The following is a 27,137-nucleotide window of genomic DNA, read 5'->3' as shown; positions in this document are numbered from 1 at the left end:
TACGCTTTTTATCCTCACCGTTCTTCATCAAATGTCCTTCCCCTCCCGGCATCAAATGTACCGAGATGGTTTTAACCCTATAATCCTGGTTTCTGCAGCCAAGCGTTGGATGAGACTTGGTTTGTGGGTTTGTGGGGATCTTACTCTCGATCGGGTGCGATCGACCTAGCGAGACTGCGGAGATGCCAATGGAGCCTTTTCCTTCGGGCCGTTCATGAGGTCCGCATTTGGGCAATTTCCGGGGGAGGCCAACGGTAGAGTCCAACTCAGTAGTCCGACTGGGGAGTCCGACTGAACCTCTCACTTTGTCTGCAGACCTCATCCTCGCGAACAAGAGTTGATGCTCTCCTTCGGTTGATTGTCCTCCGAGGCTTTCGTTCGTTGCTGTACCGAAGGGCATGGACTGCAACAGCATATAGGGAAATGGTGCACAGCTGGAAGTGTTTGAGGAGCAGATACTACATTCCCACTGAGCTGGGGCTTTCAAACCATTTGCACTTACACTATCGACACCTCAAGAAGCACTATGGCTGGATCTGATCATATCGCTGGCGATGCTGCGCCCTCTCCAACAGACGCCAACCAGAAAGGTGCTTTGGAGAAGCAGGACATCTCTGAGATCGAGAGGGTGGTGTCTGGTGGCAGCGATCTGCAGAAGGATTTCATCGACTATGACCGTATCGACAAGGACGTCGCAAAGTATGCGAATGCGACGCATGTCGAGATATCCAAGGAAGAAAACAGGCGCTTGAGACGCATGATTGACAGGCGCGTGCTTGCCATAATGGTTCCGACATACTTCCTTCAAGCTCTCGACAAAGGTACCATATCTTTTGCTTCCATCATGGGCATTCGAGAGGACTTGAATCTCCACGCACAACAGGTGGGAACCCATCCTAAACTGAAGTCTAGTAACTGACCCAATCGACAGTACTCGTGGCTCACAACCTGTATCTATATCGCCGTCCTCATTGTGGAATATCCCACAAACTGGACTATTCAGAGGGTGCCGATTGCAAAGTACCTTGCTTTGAACATTTGCCTCTGGGGCGCAGTCCTCGCTCTCCACTCGGTTGCAACGAACTTTGCCACAATCGTGACCCTGAGGACGTTACTAGGCATCTTCGAAGCGGTCTGTCAGCCCAGTTTCCTCATCCTCAGTAGCATGTGGTACAAGCGAGAAGAGCAGGCCGAAACGGTAACATATTGGTACATGATGAAGTAAGTTCTCAGACAACGCAATATTGAAGGTCGTAAAGTCTTAATGGGCTTTGTATCTTCGAAATAGTCATTTCGGCGCTGATGACAGAACAGTGGAGGCCAGCAAATCGTGGGTGGCCTACTGGCATATTGCTTCACCCAAATCCAGTCTGGGCCTTTGAAATCGTGGCAAGCGATTTTCATTGCCTATGGCTGCTTTTCCGTGCTTTGGGGGCTTTTCGTCGGCTGGTGGATGCCTGATTCTCCAATGAAAGCAAAGTGCTTCTCAGAAGAGGACAAGAAGTTGATGGTTGAGCGAGTGAGGAGCAATCAAACAGGACTGCAAAACAAGAAGTTCCGTCCAGAGCAAGTCAAGGAAGCATTCCTGGATCCACAGACGTACTGCTACTGTCTAATCCAGATTTGCACGACTTTGCCCACCTCTGGCTTAGGAGCTTTTGCGAATATAATCATCACAGGTAAGGATGGAATTCCGCATGCGATAACTGAAAGTACTGACTTTGCCATAAGGATTCAACTTCACCGTCCTTCAGACACAGCTGCTTGCAATGGTTCTTGGTGCTGTGATAATCATCATCTTGCTTACCTCGACATGGCTCGTTAAGAAATTCCATCAGAATTGCTTGGTCATGGGGCTCTTCATCATACCGTAATACTCTCCTCCAATTTGGTCCGTGCTGAACTAACAAGGTATCAGATCTTTCGTAGGCACGATCGTGTTGATGAGCGTCCGGAACACAGACACGGCGACCAAAGTGGGATTGCTCATCAGCTACTATATCGTGCTCTCATTCTGGGCCGCTCAGACGCTCGCTATGAGCATGATTTCTCGAAATGTTGGAGGTCAGACGAAGAAGTCAATTGTTGTCACAATGAATTTTGTAGCCTGGTGCACCGGAAATGCCGTCGGTTTGTGATTCTCCTAGCTCTTGACGTTGATCATAACGGCTCACTAACTCGGCGACAACAGGTCCGCAGGTGTTTCTGTCATATGATGCCCCACGCTATTTCATTGCCTTCAGCACTCACCTCGGCTGCTATGTTCTCCTTGTGTTGGTGATCGCGTTCCTCTGGCTCCATCTCAAGCGGCAGAATCGGAAGAAGGACGAGCTGGTTTCAGCCGGGATTCGAGAGGCCAAAGATGATAATTACGTGCATGCATTTGATGATTTGACGGACCGAGAGAATCCAAACTTTAGGTACATATATTGATGAAAGTGACGAGATGAGAGGCTGTGATGAAGTTTGTCGTCGGCGATCTTAAACGAATGACCGATAATACTTTCTGTCTGACAGTTACCTACTTCAGGCAGTCTTAGTAATGCACCACCAGTTGGGGAAGAGAAAGTAATGTCAGACAACATTGTTTATCGTTGCCCTGTGCAACCTCTCAATAATAACATTAAAGTGCATGCGCTGCGCACAGGCACCGTTGCCATGATCATGAACTCAATCAGATTGTCTGTCGTCGCATGATGGCGATGTGCGCGTCTGCAAGTCCCTCTTTCTTGGACGAGGAACCAGATGTATGTGCATTCCAACAGTCCTCTCCGCTTTCACTGCGGCAGCACCCATCCTCTTCGCCTTTGACTACTCCACCCACTCCACCGGTGACAGAGAGCGCTCAAACTCACGACTATAACTTCTCCGGCGCAGTATACGATGAGAGCACTTCTAACTCGGAGTCGGAAACCGTTTCGCAGCCAGATGACGGGTATGAAGAGAGCAACGAGGATGCCGGCCAGCGCGTCTTCTCAGGATGCTCCTCGATTTCTTCTTTTCCGACGTCCATATCACAGCCCCTACACTCCGAGCCAGAGCAGTATGGTCCTCGAACACCCTCAAAACGAGACTCGCACGGCTTCTACTCCTTTGAACGATCTGGAAGCTCCCGGCCCGCGACGACGTCCCCTCGAAACCTCCGCGGTTGCCGCGCGGCATTTCGCCATCCGAGCAGTGTCAAAGCCTTGCAGATGAAAGATGAAGCAATGAGTGAAACAAACAGTGTGATAAGGCACCACAGACGGACTGGCTCACAAACGTCGTCATACAGTCAGAGGAGTTTGTTCTCAGTTCGGACGTCTCCGACCAAGAGATCTAGCCAGTCTCACCACACCTCACCCCTGAAAGGCAGCACCAATCTCAAAAAAGAATTCCCTCTTATCCTCTTGCACTGTACATTGCTAGCACCCAATCAACCTTTCCAACCTTCGGCTGAAGAAAGTGCAACCCTCAGCGAACTGCTGCCAGAGGAGTACAAGCAACGTTGGCTTGCTCTCCGAGACAGACTGAAAGATGTCGAGATCAGCAGCAGAGGGATTCTGATTCCCCATCCCAAGGATGACTATGAGCTGCTGGAAGAACGACTTTTGGAAAGCCTGGAACTCGAAAAGCCTCGCATCAGGCAGAATCACTTCTTCAACACCGGCGGGACTAGTATAGACAGTGGCTTTGAGAGTGGCAGTCTTACCGAAGATGAGGCTGATATTGACGGCCAAGGTGCTCTCAAGTGTCCGGACTGTGGCGGGCATCTGTCTGTGGAAGAGCCGCGTCGTCTGTGGGATGTCAAAGTTTTCGCTGCCAATGGTTTGATGCGGGCTGGAGCATGGGCCGCAGCATGGCAAGAAATGGAGAAGGTCGACGTGGAAATTAACGTCCGCCTACCAGAAGAGATTTGTCGAGAACTCGAGACAAAGCTTGCATTCGTCGAAGACGGACAGACGGACCCAAGTCCACTGGGTCCAAACGACACAGTTGCCGATCATGAACTGCTCATGTCCCGAGAACGAGAGGTATACGGCGACGTTGGAAGAGTTGAAAGCAAGGTCGATCTGACCAACTTCCAGAAGCAGTCAATGCTGGAATCGGAGCGGCTGCTTTCACCGCCTAGCCCATGTTCTTTTGAGCAAGACGCACCGTCCCCACCAGTTGGTCACGGTGGAGGATTCAGCAAAGAGAGCCGAAACCTCCTCGTGGGCGTACTGAGCGTCTTGGTATTGTTGTTTGCATTGGCAGGCACGCAAGGAGCGTTCAAAGAGAATCCTGTACCGACATTACAGGTTACGACGCAAATAACGGAAGTCCTCACCACTACAGTCACGACGACGAGTGTCGCGCTCTCAACGGCAACTGTGACAACCTCTGTCAGTACACAAGCTCCACATGAGTGCTCTTCACCAGACGGGGCGGATGATTTGATGGTTACGTCAACGGAAGATTTACCAGAATTACCCGCGGCCACAGAAGCATCCAGCCCACCGCTCGAGACAATGCAAGAGGCCACAGACGAGGCAGACGCACAACAGAGCACCCAGCTAGAAAATAAGGAGTATGGGGACAACTTGGCATCTGAACAGGGGGATACAGATACGAGCGCCTTGCACGGTCTAGACTCCACCAAAACGGATGGCCAGATAGCGCAGGCAGATGACGCAGGGGACCTCTGATCAAGGTCTGTGGGGAATACTAGGTACGAGCATGTGGGTTAACAAGCTGTCAATGTCGACTAAGTAGGCATGAGGTTCGGAAGGGCGAAGATGGCAACGGGGTGGGGTGGATGATGATTACGCCAAGTCGTGTTGCCAACGGTGCCAACAATGCGGCTGACCATGATGATGTGTATGTTTTGAAAGCGTTGAAGCGTTGGAGTTTATCATTTGATGACAGGGTGGATTGTGGATTTGGCAGATAATACGAGTAGACAGTCTATACAATGGGAGTGACAAGCAAAGAAAAAGAGACCCATGTGGCATTTCCGTTTGGGCGGGAAACGGGCACACGGGCAAACTCCCTCCTTGGCATCCTGGCATTCCTGCCCAGGGAGGAGAGGCCCGTTCTGGCCCGATGGTCTTTTCGTATCAACGCATCCACAAAATAATAATATGGAACCGTCACCACCGTCCCATTGCAGATTACCTAGTACTCGTACCGAGTACATTGCCGAGCACAGTCAGTACGGGTACCTCGCACAGATAATCCACAGGAATGAGATAGGAATCAGATTCCGGAACCCTCTTTGGCCTATCGCATGGGCGCATCACCACCGTGGTCTTCGTCCCCTCCTATCATGTCCCTCGCAAATTGTTCGTTGCTTGTAAGAAAACATCTATACCTACTCTGTAAGAGTACAGAGTGCAGAATACAGAGTACGGAATGATGTGAGGAATATCTGACAATTCCCTCCTAATTCGAGTAATAGCATGATCAGTGCAGACACGTCCCCAATTGCGACAAAAGTACGAGGTGCTCTCCTCAAGTACAAGTGAAGAATGGCAGCTGAAAAGGGGATGCAAGGGGAAAAGTGAACCATTGCACCATCTTCTCAGCTCATTCACACCCTGCACTACTACCACCAATACCACCTCGGCATCGTTCATTCCATCATCCCTCGCTTTCGCTACCGAGTACCTGTTCTCGCCATTTCGGCGACATGAGGCTGAGAAAGACAGCGATCAGCACCAAGATTTGACCGCCCCAAAAAGCCAAAATTGGCACAATTTTCCGGGTAATCTAAGACGCCTGCCGAATCGGTCCGGGACACGAGGGACAGGCTTTGGGTGGGCCAACAACGTTCAAGAATACCCCCCTGGGTAGAGACTACACAGGAGGGAGCAAGGCTGGCAAAAAATATCATATCATTTTCGTCTTGCCACTCGTCTTTCTCGAAAACTTACACGGATTTGTTCAGATCTTTTGTCTCTTGCTGGAACATCCTTTTTCGACGGCCATACCCCAAAGCGGCACGGTCCAAAAGTCACAGCTCCTCGCTGTCGACCTGTTAACAGGATGACGGCGCCAAGTCTTTTTGATCTTCCTTTAGAGATCCGTCTCGACATCTTCGGTTTAGTATTTGGCCAGGGAAAGGTTGTTATTGAGAGCCCAGCGGATGATGACAGCTGCGCTCTGATACCTCGGCGGGCACATTTTGAGAACCACTCCTCGAGGTCAGCTCAACTCTTGAGGGTCAACAAAACAATACTTCTGGAAGCCAGACCCATCCTCTATGCCAACACGGTCTTCCATGTCATGAACCACGCCTTTGCCGGAAAGTTGCCCACTCGGATCACCGATGGTCATCTGTGTGCGCCGTATATCAAACATCTGGTCTGGCAGCTGGATTGCGACTTGCTGAAGCATTTTTACCCTGAAGATCTTCAATTCGACTTGGGTGAAGTGGCCCGCTGGAGTAGTCTGGAAATCCGCTGTCGAGCTGAGTCGTGGCGGAACTCATTTCTTGGCGAATGGTGTGATCGCCAGGCTTTTGTGAGAGGGAAAGCTCAGGTCCTGGAGTATGCGCAAGTATTTCACCATGCCATGCGCCGGGGCAAGGCAGGGAGAATCGCCTTGGTAGAGGACCGTAGTCAACTGGGAAGGGGACGCATCATCTTGGGACTGAACAGCAGCCGCGTGACTTCAGAGCAGCAGCGATCTTTGGACGACCCGTGTACCATCGCCACTTACTGACCGCACCGCTCGTCCTACTGACAATCGGAGGCAACAGCACAAACACTCGCATCCGATCGCGAAATGTTAGTCGATGGCCCTCGCCAAGGCAGGCCTTCCCTATTGAAGCCAGACTGCGACCTGCAGGAAAAGGTCGCATGGGATGGGGATTGATGCGCGTCCATCATACTTTTGGCCTACCCGATCCAGAGACTCATACTCGGCTACGTCGGCGTCTCTCGTGTCTACGTAGGGTGCCAATCGACGCCTTGCTGCAGTGTTCGGACAACCTGACGGCTAGGGTCGACGTGTGAGGGGTCGGAGCCGGTTAGAGGGTTCAAGAAGCCTAGTCGAGCAAAATTAGCGACTGCTGCAACAATCAGGAAATTCCAGGTCAATGTAACTTTGGACGGATTGTAGGGGCACCCAAGCATTGGGTTCGATCTCCGAAGTTCAGGCTGAGAAGGTGGATGTCAAGGATAGACTGGGATGCTAGCTGCTGGGCATTGTTGAATTGTGGGACTGTCATCTCTGATGGGGGAGGCACCTACCTAACTTGTTCGCTGCCCTTAGAGGCAAGTATCTTAGGTTTGGCAGGAGGAAAGAGAAAGTGGTGGCCAAGAGACCAGAGGGACAGAGGGATGAGCAATGACGCAAATTTGACCCGGATCATCCAGGCACCTGATGGTTTAGAGAGTCTTCACCTATAAGGAGAGCCTGGAAGTGCTTCTGGCTACTGGCTCATGGGCGCTAGTGCTTGAACCGACTCACTAAGGAGCTGGAACCGCCCAGGCGTGTGAGGTGCTTGGGTACTTGGGTACTTGGCTCGTTGGGTACGAGTTCCTCAAATCCCAAAGTGTTCAAGTACAAAGTACGTCAGACCCACCTCCACGTTTCTTCTCCCTTTGGCCTCATAGCGATCGGCGACCTCTTTCCCCAAAGTGTTCTATCAAAAGTCACAGTCAACTAACTCACTTGTCCCCGGTACTTAAACTAGTCACCATGGCGTGTCCAAACCCTCTTCAAGAGCTGCCTTTTCGGGCTCTGTGGTTCAGATTGGACTCTCCTGGTGGCCCGAGCTCCAGTCGGTGCCGTCATAGCTACCTCTTTCTGTCATGGTCATCTTCATGGTCATTATCAGAGTTTTGTTAGGTTGTTCCTTTGTAACTAGGTAACTCTTTCACTCTCCTTGTCACATTCTGTCACATTTCCCTGGAAACCATTACCGGATCGACATCCTCTCAAAGGCGGCCGTGGGCCCCCATATGGTCTAATCTCAATACCCATTGAGATGGATGATGAGAACAAGAAGAACAAGAGGCTTCAAATGGGTATTCACTCATCACTCATCGTACCACTTCCACATGACCATGAGTGCTAGGAGGGACTAGTTAACTTAGGTAAGTTGTTAGTACATACCGAGTACACTTTTACGAAGTATGACTGCATGTACCGACAGTGGGAGGTGTAATTTCAGCCTTGATGGTGATGGTAGTGGTTGTAGTGACGATGATGATGGCGGAGGTGGTGTTGAGGGTGCTGTCGGTCGTCATTGCATCGTGTCCATTCTTAGCTCTTGTCCAACTCACCAATTATGGATTTCCAATCTTCTGCCGATTGTTTCTCTTCGCACCTGGTTTGTGGTGTTTCTTATTCCCTCTCGTACCCTGTCAACAACCCTGACACCTTTCCCGGCTTCCGTCAAAGGTGCATGCATTACATCCCCTCCATTTTAAAGGGCTTGCATTGCTCGTGCTGGCAACTGATCAGCTACTAACCATTGTTGGTTACTCTTGTGTAACCTGCCATCCAATCCTTTCCTCCCTATGCATACCTTTTGTCACTTTGGTCACTCTTGGTTTAACTTCTCGTCAGCTCGTCCTGGCTCTACCCCGCAATAAGGCCAAATTCCCTCGTCATGCCTGCTTCTTCTCTTCCGCCAACTGCGCTTGTTACTTCGGTCCTAGGTCTTGCGAAGTACCTCGTCTCTGTCATTCCCCTCCTTTCCACACCCACCGTCAACCCCGGCAGTACATGGTCACCAGGTATCGATTCGTTCGAGTCTTCCTCCCCCTAGTCACCGAACCTTCCTCGACATGCTCCGTACTTTCCGTCGTTGCTTGGACTACTTGGGAAAGCAGAGAAAAAAAGAGAAGACCACATGCGCGCCAGTAGTGACGGGAAGAGCACCTTCACAGACTTGTTCCTCCATCATCTGACCCACTACAGGGTGGAATCGCCCAGTCAGCCTCATCAGCACGAAGTCGCTAAGTATTTCGACCTACTTTGTTCGCACATTGCACCCTTGTTGGCACCCCATATCGCACCCCTTCTGCATCGTTTGATTCCCTCTCTGGCACCGAACCACCCCTCTTTTGTTTGTTCACTCTTGGCTTCCTCCGCTCTCATTGATCCGCCGGCACATCGAACAAGCCTCGTATCTCCACCTCCACCTCGTTCACCTCCACCAACCCCCGGTCATGCAAGCGCTGCCACTACAGCCATGGCATGTGCTTTGACACTCCCTCATTTGATGCCTCCCAACGCCTCACGAGACCGTTGACAACATTGAGGTATCTACAGACGCCCACTCGATCGAGAAGTAGCTAATAACGACGTAAAAACAAAAAAAAAGTGACTCGTCTACTTTTCTTCTGGTCCATCCATTGCCTGCTCCCTGGTTCTTCCTTGCAGGAACCCCCTGGGTCTCTCTTTACCTCTTCCGCTCTAATGAGTTTGTACTGCACGCGCAGTCCATGTCAATCCTGCTTCTCTGCCTCCTTCATTTAGTTGGTTTGGCTGTCCGGTGTACATGAACGACTCTCAACTACTTCCGGCTATTCTTACCAGTGTTTGGCTCATTTCTGATTCATCCCTACCGCAGTCCCCGAAGTCCAGACAAAGTCTTGTCACCGCTCATCTAGTGGCGGAGTCCCCAAGTGTCCGGAAGTGGTACATATGATCAGCAATCCCTCCAGTCTTCTCGTTTCACGGTCAGGTCACTTTTTGCTCAGGACCGATGCAAGCAACACTTGGAACCAGAAAGAAAGAAAAAGTCTAACCCCAGGGACGACGAGCCAGAGGGAGAGACAAATCAGATAAAGCAAGAGGTTTTCTCAAAACCTGCACCGCTGTCGCACCGCCTCTTCGCTACCGTCCCGCTCTTTTCTCCCTCCTGCGTTGGATTTGCCGGACCTGATTGGCCTCAGTTTGCCTTGTTGCACTTCCTCCCCGATCGCCGGTCACACCTTCTTCCCGCTCATTCATTCTATACCCCCCCAGTCTCAGCCACGCTGGCGCCTGTCTGAAAGCACCGTGCAAGCTTAGCTCCTGCATTCTCGCAGCTTCCGGCTGTTGTGTGACGCTTGCTATCGTTGACCCAAATACACTTGCCTGCCTCTCCAAGCACCGAGTGTCTCGCGTGGCTGGCCTTGACTTCACGGGACATTCCTAGCCCAGAACAAGACTCGATCATGCCGATGGCAACTTCGACTGAAACTCACCTCTACTAAGCAGATACACTTCCGTCACCATGTCGTAAGTTCTCATGTCCCGAGTGGTACATTGGAAAATTGCACTAAAGGGCTTTGCTTGGTGCTCCAGCCTGGCTGGCTGCTCTTTCAGACTTGATTTCTGTGTCTTGACCTCATCGGTCCGAGTCTGACCTCCCCCTCGTATCAGATCACCTCCCCCAACCAAAAAACAAAAGCAATTCGCCTCCACTACGTCTTCTCACATCAATAAGGAGGTACCGGCGCCTCAGGCTACGCTGGCACCCAAACCCGTTCCCGACATGCTTCACCCGCCAGCTTCTTCCCAAAATCCGCGCAAGCGACGCGCATCACACAGTCCCAAGCTGAATACACTTCCTCCGGGCACAGCTTTACCTTCGGACCCCATCACTCCCAATGCCCATTTGCCGGTCGGGCTGGCGGACGAGACAGGCAAAAAGCGCGGGCGAACCAACACGCCGTGGACTGCCCAGGAGGAACAGAGATTGAAGCAAATGCGTGATTCTGGGCACAGCTGGAGTGAGATAGCAAAGGTTGTCCTCCGATCATTTTCCCACTTGGCCTTGTCTTTACTGATCCACCCCAGGCTTTCCCTGCACGGACTGAAGGCAGCGTGAAGAAGCACTGGTACAAGGTAAAGTGTGGTCTGATAGTAGCGGAGTTGTTACTGATAGCGCGCTCCAGGATATGCATTATGCCGAGTTTGCCGAAGATGAGGTACGTGTGCATGTCAGTGATTCCCTCATTTCTAGTCTAAACCGACAGCGCCTACAGTCCGCAGCCCTTCGCGAAGCTATCAAAGAATACGAAGCAAACAAGTGGAAAGCGATCGGGCAGAAGCTCGGCAAGCCAGCAAAGGTCAGTATCTGGTCGTGGTCCAATTAGACGCCCATGCTCATGATAGCTTATTCTAGGCATGCGAACAATACGCAAAGGAGCATTTCAAGAATGGCTGATGTACACCTCCGCTGTTTACATCGAGCTGAAGCGCTGGCGTTGGAAGGTATTCGGACGATCTGGGTATTGCTGGGTTACTGAGCTGTCTTAGCTCGAAGGTATTGATAGGAGGGCTTGATCGCTACGGGAAGGACAGACACAGACTGTATGGCTGCATCAATGGCATGGTCGCGGATGGTTGGCGGGGTGTCTCGATTCACAGTGACACTTGGGACATAATCCCACCTCGTCGATGAAAGCTAAAAGCATTCAAGCGTGATGTGTTGTGTCTCTACCGTCTCTCCACCCCGTGGGTTGCGACCTGAAAGTGGCTTCGAGTGTTGGGTGTCTCATGCATCCTCAAAATCTGTCAACCATGCGGATGCCAATCACGAGGCCGTTTCCGAGCTTTGTGTTGCGTGGGTCTCTCTCATCATCTTGACCGCCAAAGGAGCCAACGGTATGCATGCACCTCTCACCTGCAAGGGATATAGGTATGCTGAAACTCCTTTTTTTTTCAAGGAGAAGGAAAGGCCAGAGCGATAGCAGTTACATAGAGGGAGCTTGAAGATGGCATGATGAATGACCATATGAAGTGCGAAATCGTATCCTTCGTACTCAGTACGGAACAAGTAGAGAGTGTTTATTCGGATGAAAGTTTCTCCGAATACGCTTGCGAGCAAAACTCGCCTGCGCTTCTCAAAAAGCCCGCGTTGACTGGTTCCACTGTTCCTCTACCAAGACGTCCACACTTTCCTCAACTTGATCCGCGTCACGATGAAATTCTAGCTTCTCCCGTGGACCTGAGCCTCGACCTCTCACTGCCATGCTGCTCACCTATGACCTTTCCGTCACTTGTCTCCGTCACACAGCATGACGGCTGTCATTTCGACAACGACTGGCTTCGCTGGCTCCACCGCTTGTTCTCGCCCATCTGCCCAAGGCGCAAAAGACAGGTCCATGTCCTCTGGTCTCATGTATGACGTTTCTGGAGTCTTGAGCTGCCAATGAGGGCAAGGCCTGGCCCGTGGCTGGACTCACCCCCGAAGAGCAGCCGTCCTGTGCATGAACACCTGTTCGTCCGCCTTCCCCATCAGGCCCGCGGGTGAAGTTGGGCATTGCAATCATTTCTGCATCCAGCTCGACCGAATCACGACCCTCGGCATGAGTGCCTGCAAACCCGTCTTGGCTTTTGTCCTTACTCACGAAACTCGGTTCCCTGCATCCCGGGTGTTTGTCGACTTGCGATGGTGCGGCTCTCGTCTGCTCTTCCGCGCCGCCTCACTGTGGGTACAGTAACTGCAGCACAGCGTTGATTGCCTGATGATGAAAAGTCACAAGCCCGACATAACATCCGTAACTGCAACTATGGTCTCCTGCGTTGACCACGACAGCAACCCCTCATTGTTGACTTCACCGCTCATGATCTCCTCTGCATCGTCGTCGACTTTGTCGATGTTCATTTGGCCTTGTTGAAGTACAGCATCGAGAGTAAAGGCGAACCCAGAAATGTCAAGAGCGGTGCGGGACAAGGTTAGGCAGACCTTCAGAGGCTTCCTGCCCAAGGCTTAAGCTAGTCGAGCTAGTCCTACTACAGCATTCCCTCTGGTACCTTGCTCCGTTTGCAAGCCCAACACTGGGTGCCCAGGTTCGCTCTGTCGCCAGACGACACCCTGAAGATCTAACTGCGCATAGACTCGGATTTGTCCACAAGGTTCCGAGCATGGCGCATGCCTTTTGTCATCCGGCAAGATGCTGATGATTACGCTGACGTTATCCAGTGAGTTTCGTCTTGGGAAACCATCCAGAGAAAACTGCCGTCTACGGGGCTTTGAGCCATGGTTCAATGCCACCATTAGCAGGCTTGCCAGTCGACCAGAGGACGGCGGCTGTGATGCCTCCTTCCTCATCTCTTCGTGAGATTAGAGAGGAGTTTGGCCACTAGGGTGCGTTGTGATCGTGTATCACGGCCTCATCTCCCAGGCTCTGCAACACCTTTGCTTTCTATGCTTTGGTTATATTGCATCGGCGCACTCTACCGGTTCCTTCTTCCTGTGCCTCTTCCCGCCAGCCATCCTATCTCTTCGGGTGTAATTTATGCAGAAGCAATCTCATGGAAACCAGAGGCAACAAACAACTGTCTACGAGCTTGGTATGTTGTGGTGCGCTCGGACATGAGCTTCTAAACTCCTGAGAATTGATACGTTGAAATGGAGCGGTACCACGAAATGATTTCAGACTGTTTTCTACAGGTGCAGATGCTACGTCTCTGCACCGCTCAAATTTCAAGCCAGCATGGGAAGATCTCATAGTTCCGCGAAACTATAGGTGAGTTTACATACTGATACGGTCTTGTTATTCCTCCACATTTCGTCTCAAAGCGGGTCTGACATGCATAAGACCCGCTCTCCCAAGGATTGCCCATTATGATTGATCAAGATAACAGACAAGCACGCTAGTGTCTGAAGTTCTCTTTGAAATGAGGTTTAAAGCGCACTGGAGTATGATGAGATTTGTTGAATTGGTCTCAGGATTGATTCGAAAATTTTGCCCCGACAGAATGACCACACGGCACAAACGATGACTGTCTGGCCTAAACTGCTGATGACTACGCAGACACGTCTGGAACGAACATGGCCGTCTCCATGACTATCACATCTTGTGCCGTTCCCCCAAGGTGGACGAGGCCTTGAGGTGAACCAACTGGACACTGCAAACCTGGTACTGAGCTCCCAACCACAGACATCGCCCAAAACTTTGTGATGTGCTTAAAATGAGGTTTTGCGCGCGATTCCGACGCCACTGTCAGTCCTCTCGAAATAGGATGGAAATTTTTGATCAATCAAAGGATCTACCATGCGCTTTCGGTTTCTCTACTGTGCAGCTGAGAGCTCTCGTCTCCGTCGTCTCAAATGCAATGTTATGGCAGTCATGGCAAGGATCAGCTTATAATTTACTTCCCGCAGCTTCTTGCTTGATGCGGCGATGATAAGCGTCTCTCATCTCTCTTCGCAACATCTTCCCGGATGGTGTCCTTGGAATCTAGAGGATGATGGTCAGCAGGAACCCTAATATCGTGGGTTTTAGACTCACCGAGTCGACAATTTCGATTCCTCCTGCAAGATGCTTGTGTTTACTCAAGCGCTGCCCGACATGCTCATTCAACTTCTGGATCACTGCTGCTGCACCTTGTTTCTTTCCTTCGGTACTCAGCACCACCCATGCCCTCGGAAACAAACTTCCGTCCCCCCGACCATTATCGACTCCGGCGACACATGCATCTGTAACAAGTTTCTCTGGGTGTTCAAGCAGAGTATCTTCCACCTCGGTCGCGGCCACCTGCAATCCTTTCACCTTGATCATCTCCTTCAGACGATCAAGGTAATGAATTCGATCTTCTGCATCCCGCAAAACAAGGTCTCCTGTCCTCAGCCAGCCAGGCTCCGCGAACAGTTCGGCAGTAGCCTGCGGATCTCGAAAGTATCCCATGCATACAACATTTCCCCTTGCCCACAGCTCGCCCTTGGTACCCTTCGGCACATCTTGTAGGGTATCCGGGTCAACAACTCGGCCTTCCATTCCCGGGAGAAGGTAGCCGATTGTACCCGGCTCGGATGCTTTCAAGCCGAAGATACCTTCGATAGGGGGTGCCGCAATGGATGCGGCTTCCGACAGACCATAACCAGAGGGGATGGGGTTTTTCACGGGCAGTTTCTGGGCAAGCTTGTATGCGACTTCGGGCGGAAGATACGCGGCACCACTGAAGCAGCTGACCACCGATGATAGGTCGTATTTGTCAGTCAGTGGTGACTGCGCAAGCTGTCTCACAACCGGAGGAACCAGAGGTAGGACTGTGATTTTGTACTTTTCAATGCATTTCAGGGCGAGTTCGATATCCCATTTGGACATCATGATGTTGGTCGAGGGAACAAGATTGACGCGCAGGATCCAAGTGATCATGCCGTAAGAATGGTATGCTGGGACAATTCCAAGTTGTATTTGGTGTGTCAGCGGTTCGACTCGGTTGAACAGTGCAGTCATGGTCGCCGTTACGGTGCTTTGTAAACCGCTATGGATGGCATTTCTGTGGGAAATCATCATCGCCTTAGGCAAACCAGACGTGCCTGACGATTGGAACAAGTAACACAGTTTTTCGCCGCCAATCAGTTTTCTTTTGCGCTCCTGCATCTGCAAGCCACGCCGGATGAAGAACTCTACAGTTGGATAACCCCCGACGGAATCCAAGGAAGAATCATCGGCCAGCACGATGATCTTTCTTTGATCGAGCACAAGGGGGAGCTTGTCGTTGACCGGGTCGACACCGAGTTTGATAGCTTCGTGCAAAACGGGGAGAAGCGTCTCGTGGCACACAATCGATGTGATCTGCATCTTTCTCAGAACATGCCACAGCTCGTACGAGGTGGATGCTGGACTTATTCCGCCAAACACCAGCTCGGAACGAAAACACGCATGAGCCAACATCGAGTAGTGGATGTTGTTGCGGGAAAAGAGACCCAGGATCTCTCCATTGTCTTTGTCGTCGACTGGTGAGCGGGTCAATCCCAAAGGATTCGGCCCATCATAACGAAATACTCGTGCCAATGCACAGGCTCTCTCATAAAATTGATGGAGCGTGATCCTTTGGTCGGTCACAGCATCGATGAACAGGTCATAGTCTGGTGGCAAAGGCTGATCAGGCGGAAAGCACAGCTCATGCACATTCAGATCCTTGGGTGTTGGGGGGAATGGGCCGAATGGAGATCTAAAGATCTTGTCGTCCGTCGGTTGGTATTTGCTGTTTACATCTGGTGCTTCTGGATGGATGAACCTGGCCCAGCGTGGCGCCATTTCGCACCCAACAACTCTTCTGGTCAATTCGACTTGAAGCGGACATCAAACCATGGACAAGAGACTGGCCTTTTCTTATCCTGGTCTTTTGACCGTTACAAATGAGGGGGACCGCGGCAGCGCGGTTACTACTTTCAGCATACCGGGACTACCTCGGTTTCAGCAAAGCCACATTCACGGCCAAACAGATGGACCGAGCCTCACCTTTTCGGGACTCTGCGACTTGACATGAACAATATTTTCTTTGTGGCACATTGCGAGAAAAACAGGCGGATGCGAGGGGGCGAGAACAAGCAGCTGGGAGGCCTTGCGATTGATTACGGCCGCTGCGGCCGCGACCTCCGCCACCTCTATTCCCTTGTTGTCCATGTCGCTCGGATGGGGTTCCTGGAGTCTCAGCGCTTGTACCAAGCCTAGGGCGCAAAGCTTCGTCTCGGCATAGTAAGGGTCGATCATGATCTCAGGTCGGAGTCAATCTAAGTGCTGTGGCGGTAGGGCGTATTCAATTTCCTGTCTGGCATCACAACCTGGTCAGAAATTGAGCATCTGTGCGAGTATATTCATGCCGTATCTCGAGGCAAGGCCATTCTTCGACTATTAGCTTGAGAGTCTTCACTTCACCGATATTGTTGAGGTTGTTGGTATATCTCGCCTCGAAGCGGACGAAGGTACCAGCCTTGCCGTTTAGATATTTTGCGACCCCATTCACGAGACAATGCTCGATGCTCAGCTCTTTCTCCCAAACCTTAGGCCTGCCAGTGATTTGGCGATGTCCAGACCAGTTATACCATTCGACTCCAGGCGGCTGCTACGAAGCGAAGTGGACATACCATGCCATACGTCGCTCAGGAAGCGAGATTGTGGATACTCGAGACAGTGAGTTAGCCAATGTGTCTATGTGATATGAAGCCTCGTCCCAACTAGCGGGGGATATTTTATGGGATTGTGGCATTTTCGCTGCCCATGATAGGCGGACCATCCAGGGACCTCCTCTGTCAAAGGATTACTGATCTCAATCATTGTACAGGGTTTCAATCCTCATGCCGCTATATCTCAATGAGCTATCGGTTTGTCAAGCAGCACATATTTTGACGGCAGGGCGTCCTTCAGTTTGAAAAGGTATGAAGGATGATGGCCTCAGAGGTTACCTGCGGCTGTTCAGATGTCAGCTCTAAGAGCGATTCATGTCGGTAAGCAGGACAACCAACAGGCATGCCCAACAGATGTGTCAGTTTCCGAATCCAAAGGGTCACCGAGTCTCTAGTCACTCTGCTAGGCAGTGACCCCGTCAGCATACTACCGTTTGCTTCTGTTGGCCCCTGGAAATATGGTTGAAAGAAAGGACTGCCCGCTCCTCAGCATACCATATCGACCCAGGTCGACAAAGAAACCTCTGCACCTAGGTCGCGGAGCACCATGTCTGCGCCGCCCACGACAACGATAGTGGCCTCGAGTTATCCACAAATCTCCACGTCGACCCTTCCAGCGTTTCCGCAAGGTCAGGTTCTGGGTCATGGAGAAGGTATCGATAGTTTCCCCGGCTTCCACCCCCTACACCAGCAAGCCTTTGGTCAATGGCCTCGTCAATTTTCGGCAGGAAACATGTGGCAGCAAGATTATGGGCTATGTGATGGATTCTGGGGCTCGGGTGCAGTTACCACTCACCAATTTGCATCTCCCATGTCGATCCCTGAGCACATGGGCCAACATCCTCCAAGCAAAGGCTCAACTCCAGCCTACATGAGCGACGAGCTGCCACACGGAATGCGACTTGGCCAAGTTGGTGACGGTGTGATCCCAGTCGGCGGAGAGGAACCCACGCAGGGGCAGGAACGCCAACGAAGCGAAGCTGCCGACAGCGATAGCGGTGGCACGAGCCCGACGAGGGCAGATGCGGTTTCCGCGAGCGAGGAGAAACGCAAGATACAGAACCGACAGGCCCAACGTGCCTTTCGGCAACGGAGGGTGAAATATGTGAGGGACCTGGAGAAACAAGTCAAGGATCTCCTCCTCCACGCCGAGTCACTGAAGCATGAAAACCAGATGCTGCGGGAGCGGTGTCGGTGGTTGAACAATCAACTGAAGAGTCTTCACTGCCGGGTAACAAGGCGGACTTCTTCATGAACGCCGTGGGAGCAGAGATGTTTGGTCTCTGCTGAATCTGGTATGTGGATGTGGCGTCGACGAGCGGGTGTTTTACAAACGACGGTTGTGCCAGACAGACATGTATGTGGGAGATTGCAGCCACGTCAACTGCGGAGGTTGTAAGGTTGTTCAGATGTGATGGATGGACCATCAGCGCCGTGTGTCCAGTCCACTCGTCTCACCTCGGCTGGAAAGGCCTCTGGGCGCAATGAGGAGTGAGTCACTGCGTTGTCGTTCCCAGGTCTGGTATATTGGTATATGTGTTGTCGCAGTATTACTGTGACTCCATCTGTGAGAAATACCGAGCATATCCATGTGTGTGTGTGTGTGTGTGTGTGTGTGTGTGTGTGTGTGTGTGTGTGTGTGTGTGTGTGTGTGTGTGTGTGTGTGTGTGTGTGTGTGTGTGTGTGTATATATGGGTGTCACATGGTAGATATACGAGACTGGAAAGTGAAATCTAATGTACCTAAAGTCTGGAAGTCTCCGATCTATATACACACTCGGCTGGAGTTGAGTTTGACGTGATTGATTACTATGTGCCTCGTACCGCATACGGCCATCCTAGTTAGTGTCTGAGCCTGAGCCTGAGCCTGAGTCTGAGTCTGATCACATCATCCGTCAATCCATCCGCACCTCGTATTTAGACAATGGGGTCACGGGCAGATATGACAGTTTGACCTTGTCTTTCTTTCCCCATTTCGCTGGACTCTCAAACTCGGTGTTCGATTGATCGGGGATCTACCTATTACCACAAACCAGCTTGTCCTTTTTCGGGTGGATTTGCCATCGCTGCTTTGTTGGTTTGCGATTCACTGCTTGTACCTACAAGTATTACCATGGTACTGGTACTGGTACGAGTACCGAGTACGAATAGAAGAGCATAGGCAGATGGGCCGTGTGGCCGCTTAGGGCTGGTACCTCGGGTACGACAAATACACGGCATGTATATACTCGGTACTTAGTAAGTACATTCGACGGGACTCGTATACTACCTAGTAGTGACAATCCAAGGTGGGAAGGTAGGTGCTGCGTATATTCTACCTGTGTCTACATGTATCACCCACTCGTACTCATAGTCGTAGTCGTCCTCGTCCTCGACTCCTTGTACTTGTACTCGAGCTTTACCGGGTACTTTACCTCTTGCTGCTTTTTCCACACATGCCCCGATTTGGCAAGGCGTGTCGAGCCGTGCCGCGTACGGCCTAAACCCGCTTTCCTTTCTCGGAATCCATTTTACGGACAATTGATTGGTCTTTAAGGTCCTCACTTTGCGATTCATCACCTGCACGACCTGAAGCTATCACAGCTACCACAGATGGCTGGGTTCGGAGCAATTGCCTTGACGCAAGAAAGGGAAGGGACGGCGATGGTAGGAGTTCGTATCGTTCTGTCTCTTGCTCTATACGTAGATTGCGGGAGAGGGGAGGTGTGAAAGGGAAAAAACGACATCCTCTCCATTGAGTATCAAACAGTGCCGAAGGAGGAGAACGTGATTCATGACGAACTCGCTCACAGTGGACGTACTAACCTATCTCTCTCTCGCGTCTCTCATTGCGATCAGCGTAGTAAAATTGAATGTACTCACTCGTACTCTCTGACCTCCACCAGGGACAAGCAGCTGTCCAACTTTTAGCACACCGCCAGAGTACATAGTACATACCTCGTGTTGATTTCCCTCTTATCCTTGACACACAACCAGGGTTCGCAGCGAAATCGGTCTTAGCTCAGTAAATCGCATGCAGTTGTGGATGGTGCGCTGGTCGAAGAGAGGAAAAGAGGGTTCCTGATTCATGACAAGTCCAATAATGCTGTTGAATCACAGGGGGAAGGAGAAAGGACGGGAAGGGGGATCTTAAGGTCCTCACTTTTTTCGGGTATCCCCCTGCTATTTCCCTTCTCAGCAAGACCTGTGTAGGTCGCGTCCCCCCTGAGGCTATAGGTACATATGTACAAAGCACCCTGCGCCTCGATGGGTTTCATGGTCGTTGTTCCTCTTCTCTTCTCTCCCCCCTCTCCCTTGCCTCTGTTGTCCAGGTATTTGGCATTGGCCTTTATGTCTTTCTCTGGGGATATGTCGCAATGTCTTTCACCATCAAGGTTATGCATGCGATATATCTGCGGAGATACAGTCAGTGAGCTCCAGCAACACTGTATCGGACAGGAGCTTGACCATACCGGACCCCATTCCTCTCAAGTTCATCGTGAAGGCAATCCTACTCCTACACCAGACGCTGTCATATCTCCCAGGTCGGGGCGAAAGGAGGTACTCGTATCGCTTAGTCCAGCAGCTGCACCCTCGGCATGTTGTTTCCGTTGTCCAAACAGCAAGGGCCAGACGAGGAAGACGACGATTCAATCGACTGTCAGAGAGGAACGTCAATTCCTCCTACCACGATACCGGAGGTAAGAGGGCGGTGACAGTGAAGCATGCCCTAGCGTACTACTGGCGACAGTCAGCTAGAAGCCGAGCTCAATCCAGCATCAATGCAGTCTGTCACTCTACATGCGGTCTGGAAAATGAAACGGCGTCTCTGTACCTGTGTCAGTTGCCTAACGACAGGACTTAACAAAGCCATGCCACTCTTTTCCACATCGACAAACTTTACCAACTCAGCGGTCGATTCCCCAGCCACCCGTCAAGATTCAAAGAGAGGGACAGGAGCTTACAACATCTGCAAGCCATGCAATGAGCACATGGCTGCCGAACCAAACCATCCTCTCACCCCTGGCCGTGCCATCATCTTGAGACGTGTCGGTGCCATGGCCCCCTTCTACTGGCCGAAGGTTAGGCTGCTGCATGAGATTCGATCATATGTCCATCCTTGGAGTGCGGAATACAAGGGACTTTCGAGGGAATCAGCAATGTCTCACTCATGTGTCGACGGTGCAGGCTACACTGTCCCTGTAACACTGCATGAGTGCAGCCCCTTGGCCTCTAGGAAGAGTTGGACCAGAGGGATGTGATACCAAAGAACGTGGCATGGACTTTGTTGAACAGAAGCCTTGGTACGGGAGTACGGCTTCAAGTGATTGAAGAGGACAACAGGTGCCATGGAACTACTGCACTGAAGCAGGATGGAGGGTTCCCGCCTGAAAAGATGTCGTGGGATCTGGACCTATTCTATTCGACGGAATTCATCTGATGAAAGGGCGCAGGCGCAGGCGCAGGCGCAGGCAGGAACGGAAGGCGGCCAGACAGTGAGCGAGCAAAAGAGACATTTATGAGACAGGTAACGAAGCGAGCAGGGGCTTGACAGTCGACACCACCACGCGTGATTGTTTGCATTGCGGATCTCATGGCTGACACTACAAGGAAATCTCCGTTTCCAGGGCTCTTCATTCAAAAGGTACGTGGGATGGTAATTCTTATGCATGAGACAAAGACTTCAGACACTAGACGATGTATTGCTGACCGTTGCTGCTATCTAGGACTGATTGCTATTTCCATCGCGTGTGGGAGAGAGAGAGAGAGAGATCCCACAATCCTTTGACGTGTGTGACCCGTTTACGCTGATCTCCAGCCCACGGCTCAGAGATATCATTTGACTGGTGATAGTGCAACGCAAACCACGATATGGCCAGCCCTCCTCCGCGCCTGTCAAGAACTAGGGATATGTCGATGGAAGAGATTTAATGCTTTTGAACAACATCAGCAACGATACTTTTGTCTGGGGTGTGTCGCAGACGGTGACAGGAAAAGAAAAAAAGACATACGGAGCAGCATGTGCAACCCTTGCATTCGCCAGAGCCGTGTTGGCAGGTGCTGCAGTGTGGTTCCATTGTGAAGGGATGTCTTGGAAAAAGTCTTGTTGACTTGTTGATGTTGGGTTTGATAAAGGTATGTTTTGTCTTTTCTATTGTTTGATGTTCTTTGCGGAGTGGTGATGAGGGAAGAAAAGATCAGAGGAGAAAAGAAGGAAGAGGAGCATCTTTTTATACCCTTTGTTTCTCTCATCCCAAGCCGTGGTGATCTCTTCCCAGCCCAGAACTCGAAAGTAAGGAGATTTCCACCGTGTAGAACCACCCCGATACTATCCCCACGCAATAAGCAAAGACCGTGTCACAGACGCAGAAGCTCGAGAGCCTGTCTCTGCGGTGTTTGGGGAGCGTGATTGGCGCCCTCTCCTTATCGGTTACGTACTGTCATGGTGTGTGGACAGAGTCCCGCAGAACGTATGTCCTACCACCTGGCGAGAGAGGCCCGCGTGATCAGACCCAGGAACCTTGCAGAGTGGCCGGTCGAATTGGGAGCAAAGGGAAGGGCTGATCATATGCGGCTGGCTCGTGACAGATGCGTGGCCAGGCGGCGGGGCGGTCAAGAAGCTCCCACATTCTCTGTGCCTGCTGGCAGCATCTTGATGAATCCCTCCCTCTGCTGCGGTCTTTTTCGCTTCAAAAAACTGAAAGGAAGCCGTTTTGTATATTTCTCTTTTTTCAGTACTGTTTTGTTCCCATTTAAGACGGCCTCCTGCTCAAATTGTAGGGTAGGAGCAAGAAAAGAACCAAGACGAACTCGATGCAGCTGAGCTCTGTACCTCCGTGTGCCGCGCGTGGGGTGAGATGAGAGTTCGGGCCGCGCGGGCCCTGCCACAGACACGCAGAGAGAGACAAGCGGACAGACAGGCCGACAGACAGGCAAGGCGACAGGGGAGAAAGCGTGGGACTGGAACAAGTTTGACCCTCCCTTGAAGACTAAACTGCAGGCTTAGTTCCTTGAAAGTCTTTTTTTGCTCGCTTGAAATGCGCCACCCACCCACTCACCCACTCCCACCAGCTCGTACCTCGTCCTTTGGGAAGTCAAACCCGCAGTGGGTGTCATGTCTGTCTCTGTGATCTGTGATTCGAGAGGTCATGTGTGTCAAGAATTCTGTCAGGTCCCTCTGTCTGCCTATCCCGCGAACCAAAAGGTCTGTGCATGCCAGGTAGCTTTGCAGACCCCCATACCTGCCTGACTGCCTGCCTTAGGGAAACTTAGGTGAGTGACGAACTTGAAAGGGCTCCGTCATTCCCCCATCTCCTCCTGGTTGGGAAGGAATGGTCGTGATCGCTGCGTCTTCGTGGGCTCTTGAAGAACTAGACGTGTCCTCTCATCGTGGTAAGTACCTGCAAATAGGTAACAAGGCATGGAGTGGAGAATCACCCCGAACTTGTACTCGTGGGTAGGAGAGACGTTGGAATAAAAACAGCGTCATTTGTTGGCCGGTTGTGGACGCCGAGTCTCCCAAGACGGAAAAAGAACTAGCCGCTTATAGCGTAGAGAATCTCTTGACTAAAAAAGCAGCGAGAGCAGTTTGCTCTGTTAGGCCAAGCGTATCCATCATTAGGAAGTTGCCCTTCTGCCTTTGTATGACGGCGTGTGATGCTGATGACTGGTTTCCCGTCAGGTTTTGACAGAGCTTGGGGCATATTGCTCGTGGATTCCTATTTCGGTTGGCCTGTTCCCTTTGAGGGCATTTACGCTGATACAGAGCAGATACAACGACATGCCATCTCGGACTAACGTCAATCCAGCGTCCCTAACCACGAGAGTCACAGATCATGTCCCTGCTTGAGGCTCTGTAAAGTAACTCAAAACATCCTGTGGCAGATATTCCAACCAGGGTATCATGTCGCCCCCTGGAAAATCAAAGTTGAATTGCTGCCCAGAGCTCATGTCGATATCTTGTGATTCGATCAACATGTCGCTGTAGGCTTGGCTTTGCGCGTCAGTAATTGGTTGCTGACGACTCAAAGAACCGGCATAGCGTTGCGCTTGTTGTGAATACCCATAGGCGTTCGAAGGTTGGCTGAGTTGGACGGGTCTGGGAGCCGAACTGGTGGTATATGGCGAGTGAAGTCCAAGCAACAAATCTGCATCAGCCGTTGATACTGGATCGTAAGGCACAGATGACACTTTATTGGTAGGGGTCGAGGTTTCGGCGGGAGAGGCTTGTCCAAACCGATCATTGATGGCCGTGTCCCGAAAATTGGAGACACTCCTATTCTGCCACTGCGCTTCGACTTTTCTCGTAGCCATGGAACCCTGGGTCGTCTCGTCCTGTTCCTTCCCCGAAGAGCCCCCCTGTGGTGCCTTTGCAGTTTCGCCTCCGGTCGGATACAGGAAGCTAAGGTTCGGGGCTAGGGAGTTGGCCGTTCCCGTCAACGACCACCCGATTGCGTTACTGAGATCCATCGAAGGAGAAATTGGCCCACCACCCGAGAGTGCCTTGAGTGACCTCAGTCTGCCGTATGCTCCTAGTGAAGCGGCGAGCGAGGTGCTTCGTCGCCAGCCGGGAGTAGTAAACGAAGGCTCTGTTGACGGCATTTCTCCGTCAACATCATCCGCAGTAAACAGCAGTGGATCCATCAAGCCTTTCGACTTTTGGTCGAGTGCGGTCAAGATATAGCGACAACCAGCCCAGTAAGAATCCAAAGTTTTCAGCGCCTTGTAACACCGCTGATAGTTTTGATTTGCAGCGGTAGCGAGAAGTGTATGGCGCGCAGAGACTGTGTTATGCGTCCTATGAGCAATCACGTCTTGTTTCAACCGAGGCGTATGTCCATTTGATGGCGGAGACGTCGCTCGAGACGGCGGCTGAGAGGCATGAGCAGCAGCTTCAGCCAAAAAAGCGCACGCCGCAACATACATCGGTTGACTTGTAAAAGGGTTACCAATGAAGCTCTTTACATCAATCAGCTCTGCAAACGCTAGGATATCCGCGATGGTTTTTGCCGATGACATGGATAATTCTCTGCTGTCGGGGAACAACTGTTGGATGCGTCCTTCGAACGAGTGCAGCAGAGTCGGTTGGTGAAGCAGCACGATCAAGGTATGAAACCAGAAATGTAGTAGAATGAAGTTGGTGCCATGGTCCGCTTTGACATAATGCTGGAAATTGGTGGCATTGAAATGTAGTCTAGGCGACAACCGTTGATATATGCCTTGTCTTGGTCAGCTCAGCCTAGCAGAGGGTCAAGAAGAGAACGAAAGCGAACCTGTCAAATCTCTCTCCATGATTGCTAACCGGTTCAACACGTCTGGTGTTACCTGGCTGACTTCCTTTATGTTGTTGAGAACGTCCGCAACTCGTCCATACATGTGAACAATCTTGATCATGGCAGGGAACGGATCGGGGAATCCATTGATCATCTTGTCATCGGCTCGATATGGGAAAGAGATTTCGATGTCCTTGTCCCGCAGAGTGACCGGACGGCCAACACCTGATGAGACAGCTCGGTCCAGAAAGAAGATGGCCCAGAAGGTATCGATTCGTTCCTGTTCGCTGGCCCTTCGGTCGTCCAGTTGGCTACTCTCCTGTTCGCAGAGATTGCTGGACAGCTTCTGTTGCTGTTCAGCTCTCCTCTGCTCCTCCGCCTTACCTTGTTGACTGTGCTTAGCAGTCTTTGGAGTTGGCCCAATCCGCCCTTCGAGCTGTAGACCTTCGAGCTTCTGAATTCCGAGGTCCTGTGCCATGCGAATAGCCGTTCCGAGGTACATCCATAAACCACTGTCGTGGTCTACGCCAAACTCCTCATAGGCAAGGAGGAGACAGGCTTGAGCAACAGCCATAGTTGGACAAGAAAATGTGTCTATCACTGCTGACATGGCTCTTTGAGCAAAGGGTTGTCCTCGAAAGGCTCTCCTAACATTTCCTTCGGCGTCCAGTGGGATGGAGGGGTCGTTGGATTTGCAAAGAAGCGGGTGTCCTGAGAATCGCGCAGCAACGGCGCAAACAGCGTCGACCAGGATCGCATCCACTTTCTTCTCCTCCAAATCTCGAAGAAATCTGTCACGTTGGAGAAAAGGGTAGTTGCACCCGAGATGGGTGAAGAATGTTTCGCAAAGATGAGTGATCAGAGGAGCATTTTGCTCCGGATCAGTAGCATCATAAAAGGGTATCCCAATGCGCACGCGATCATGGCCAACAGCAAAGTTCCCATCTAGCTGTTGTCCCGCCGCTGGAGATTCTCCAGAGGCCGAAGGCAAGCCTGGTCTATGGTCTTTAACCTGCACCACCATCTGCTTGAACCCAGGCACGATCGCAGTCGGCCCAAAATATCGAAAATAGGGGACCCGATTTCTCGCAGAGGCCACGCTGCTGCCAGTGTGATTGCTTGAAGGACTTATCATTTCTCCAGCATCTTCTCTCTGCTTGTTGTCCGCTTCTTTCTCTGAGCTCGCCCGCAGCTTCGTCGTGACTTCCACATCTCGGCTTTGCCTTTGGGGCGTGGAGGAGCCAGAGTCGGCCTCTTCTTCAACATCCTCATCAAGTCTCTCGCCGTCCCTGCGGCTGGGACGGTCGGCATAGCCAGAGCACACATGTTTGTTATCCGTGCAGGTTTTACACTCAGGCCGCTCGCCTGAGCATCGCGTCTTCCTCTTGCGACACGTCAGACAAGCAGCATTGATACGCCTCCTCTTTGTGTGCGGTTGGCCATCAGTCGAGACGAAGCGAATTTGGCGAGGCGGTGGGAGAAAACTCGTAGAGGTATTTGGGGATGCGGACTGGCTAGGATGGACACTACTCAGGCTCATCCTTTCAAGAGAAGAGAGTCGCGCTCGTGGCCCTAATCGATGGCATCTTCAAAATGAACTGTGTCAATCGACGGGGTTCCTGTCACTTCAGCAAAAGACACAACCATGTAATTTAGCCCAAACACATATTCTGACCACCGGGAAGAAAGCCTGTAATTTGCTTCTCCAGAGTCCCGTCAAGTACTGGAAAATAGCCCTTGACAAAGCAGAACAGCGAGCGAGGGGTTGATCAGAGAAGCAGGGGAAGCTGCTGGTGCGTGGTAAGAAGTTGCATTGAACCGCTCGCATATCAAATTCATTACCTACCACCAGAGCGCAGGTTTGTGATGATCGTCTGCGCATTGAACATCGCACGCCACCCGCTGGCCTAGCGAACATGAGCAGAGAAAGTTGCGGGGATGATCTCCACTGTAGCTGATCTACTCGCATTGTCCGAACTCCAAAGACTCGTATATGGTACCGAGTAATACATACTGGGTACACTATCCTAATCACTTAATCTTCTCACCGTTACCGCT

The 27,137-nt window shown here is 51.5% G+C and overlaps 7 protein-coding genes across 7 annotated transcripts; 5 read left to right on the top strand and 2 right to left on the bottom strand.

Annotated features, from left to right (window-relative positions):
- Positions 1-526: 526 nt before the first annotated feature.
- On the top strand, positions 527-2,433 carry Z517_00106 (uncharacterized protein; the record flags this gene model as incomplete). The annotated part of the gene is made up of 6 exons (XM_013433072.1): positions 527-883; positions 932-1,221; positions 1,315-1,679; positions 1,732-1,870; positions 1,919-2,130; positions 2,192-2,433. The coding sequence occupies 6 exons, from the start codon at positions 527-529 to the stop codon at positions 2,431-2,433; spliced, it is 1,605 nt and encodes a 534-aa protein (XP_013288526.1).
- Positions 2,434-2,696: 263 nt separating this feature from the next.
- Z517_00105 (uncharacterized protein) lies at positions 2,697-4,667 on the top strand (the record flags this gene model as incomplete). Its single annotated transcript, XM_013433071.1, has 1 exon — positions 2,697-4,667. The coding sequence occupies one exon, from the start codon at positions 2,697-2,699 to the stop codon at positions 4,665-4,667; it is 1,971 nt and encodes a 656-aa protein (XP_013288525.1).
- Positions 4,668-6,006: 1,339 nt separating this feature from the next.
- Z517_00104 (uncharacterized protein) lies at positions 6,007-6,684 on the top strand (the record flags this gene model as incomplete). The annotated part of the gene is made up of 1 exon (XM_013433070.1): positions 6,007-6,684. One exon carries the CDS (start codon positions 6,007-6,009, stop codon positions 6,682-6,684), a length of 678 nt encoding a protein of 225 aa, XP_013288524.1.
- A 3,772-nt stretch (positions 6,685-10,456) lies between these two features.
- Z517_00103 (uncharacterized protein) lies at positions 10,457-11,131 on the top strand (the record flags this gene model as incomplete). The annotated part of the gene is made up of 5 exons (XM_013433069.1): positions 10,457-10,708; positions 10,762-10,809; positions 10,860-10,892; positions 10,950-11,033; positions 11,090-11,131. 5 exons carry the CDS (start codon positions 10,457-10,459, stop codon positions 11,129-11,131), a joined length of 459 nt encoding a protein of 152 aa, XP_013288523.1.
- Positions 11,132-14,153: 3,022 nt separating this feature from the next.
- On the bottom strand, positions 14,154-15,959 carry Z517_00102 (uncharacterized protein; the record flags this gene model as incomplete). The annotated part of the gene is made up of 1 exon (XM_013433068.1): positions 14,154-15,959. The coding sequence occupies one exon, from the start codon at positions 15,957-15,959 to the stop codon at positions 14,154-14,156; it is 1,806 nt and encodes a 601-aa protein (XP_013288522.1).
- A 1,416-nt stretch (positions 15,960-17,375) lies between these two features.
- Z517_00101 (uncharacterized protein) lies at positions 17,376-18,083 on the top strand (the record flags this gene model as incomplete). Its single annotated transcript, XM_013433067.1, has 1 exon — positions 17,376-18,083. The coding sequence occupies one exon, from the start codon at positions 17,376-17,378 to the stop codon at positions 18,081-18,083; it is 708 nt and encodes a 235-aa protein (XP_013288521.1).
- A 5,557-nt stretch (positions 18,084-23,640) lies between these two features.
- On the bottom strand, positions 23,641-26,619 carry Z517_00100 (uncharacterized protein; the record flags this gene model as incomplete). The annotated part of the gene is made up of 2 exons (XM_013433066.1): positions 23,641-25,025; positions 25,080-26,619. The coding sequence occupies 2 exons, from the start codon at positions 26,617-26,619 to the stop codon at positions 23,641-23,643; spliced, it is 2,925 nt and encodes a 974-aa protein (XP_013288520.1).
- Positions 26,620-27,137: the final 518 nt, after the last annotated feature.

The sequence above is a fragment of the Fonsecaea pedrosoi genome, assembly GCF_000835455.1.
Source record: "Fonsecaea pedrosoi CBS 271.37 unplaced genomic scaffold supercont1.1, whole genome shotgun sequence".
NCBI lineage: Eukaryota > Fungi > Ascomycota > Eurotiomycetes > Chaetothyriales > Herpotrichiellaceae > Fonsecaea > Fonsecaea pedrosoi.
This window is presented reverse-complemented; position numbering and strand designations above follow the sequence as displayed.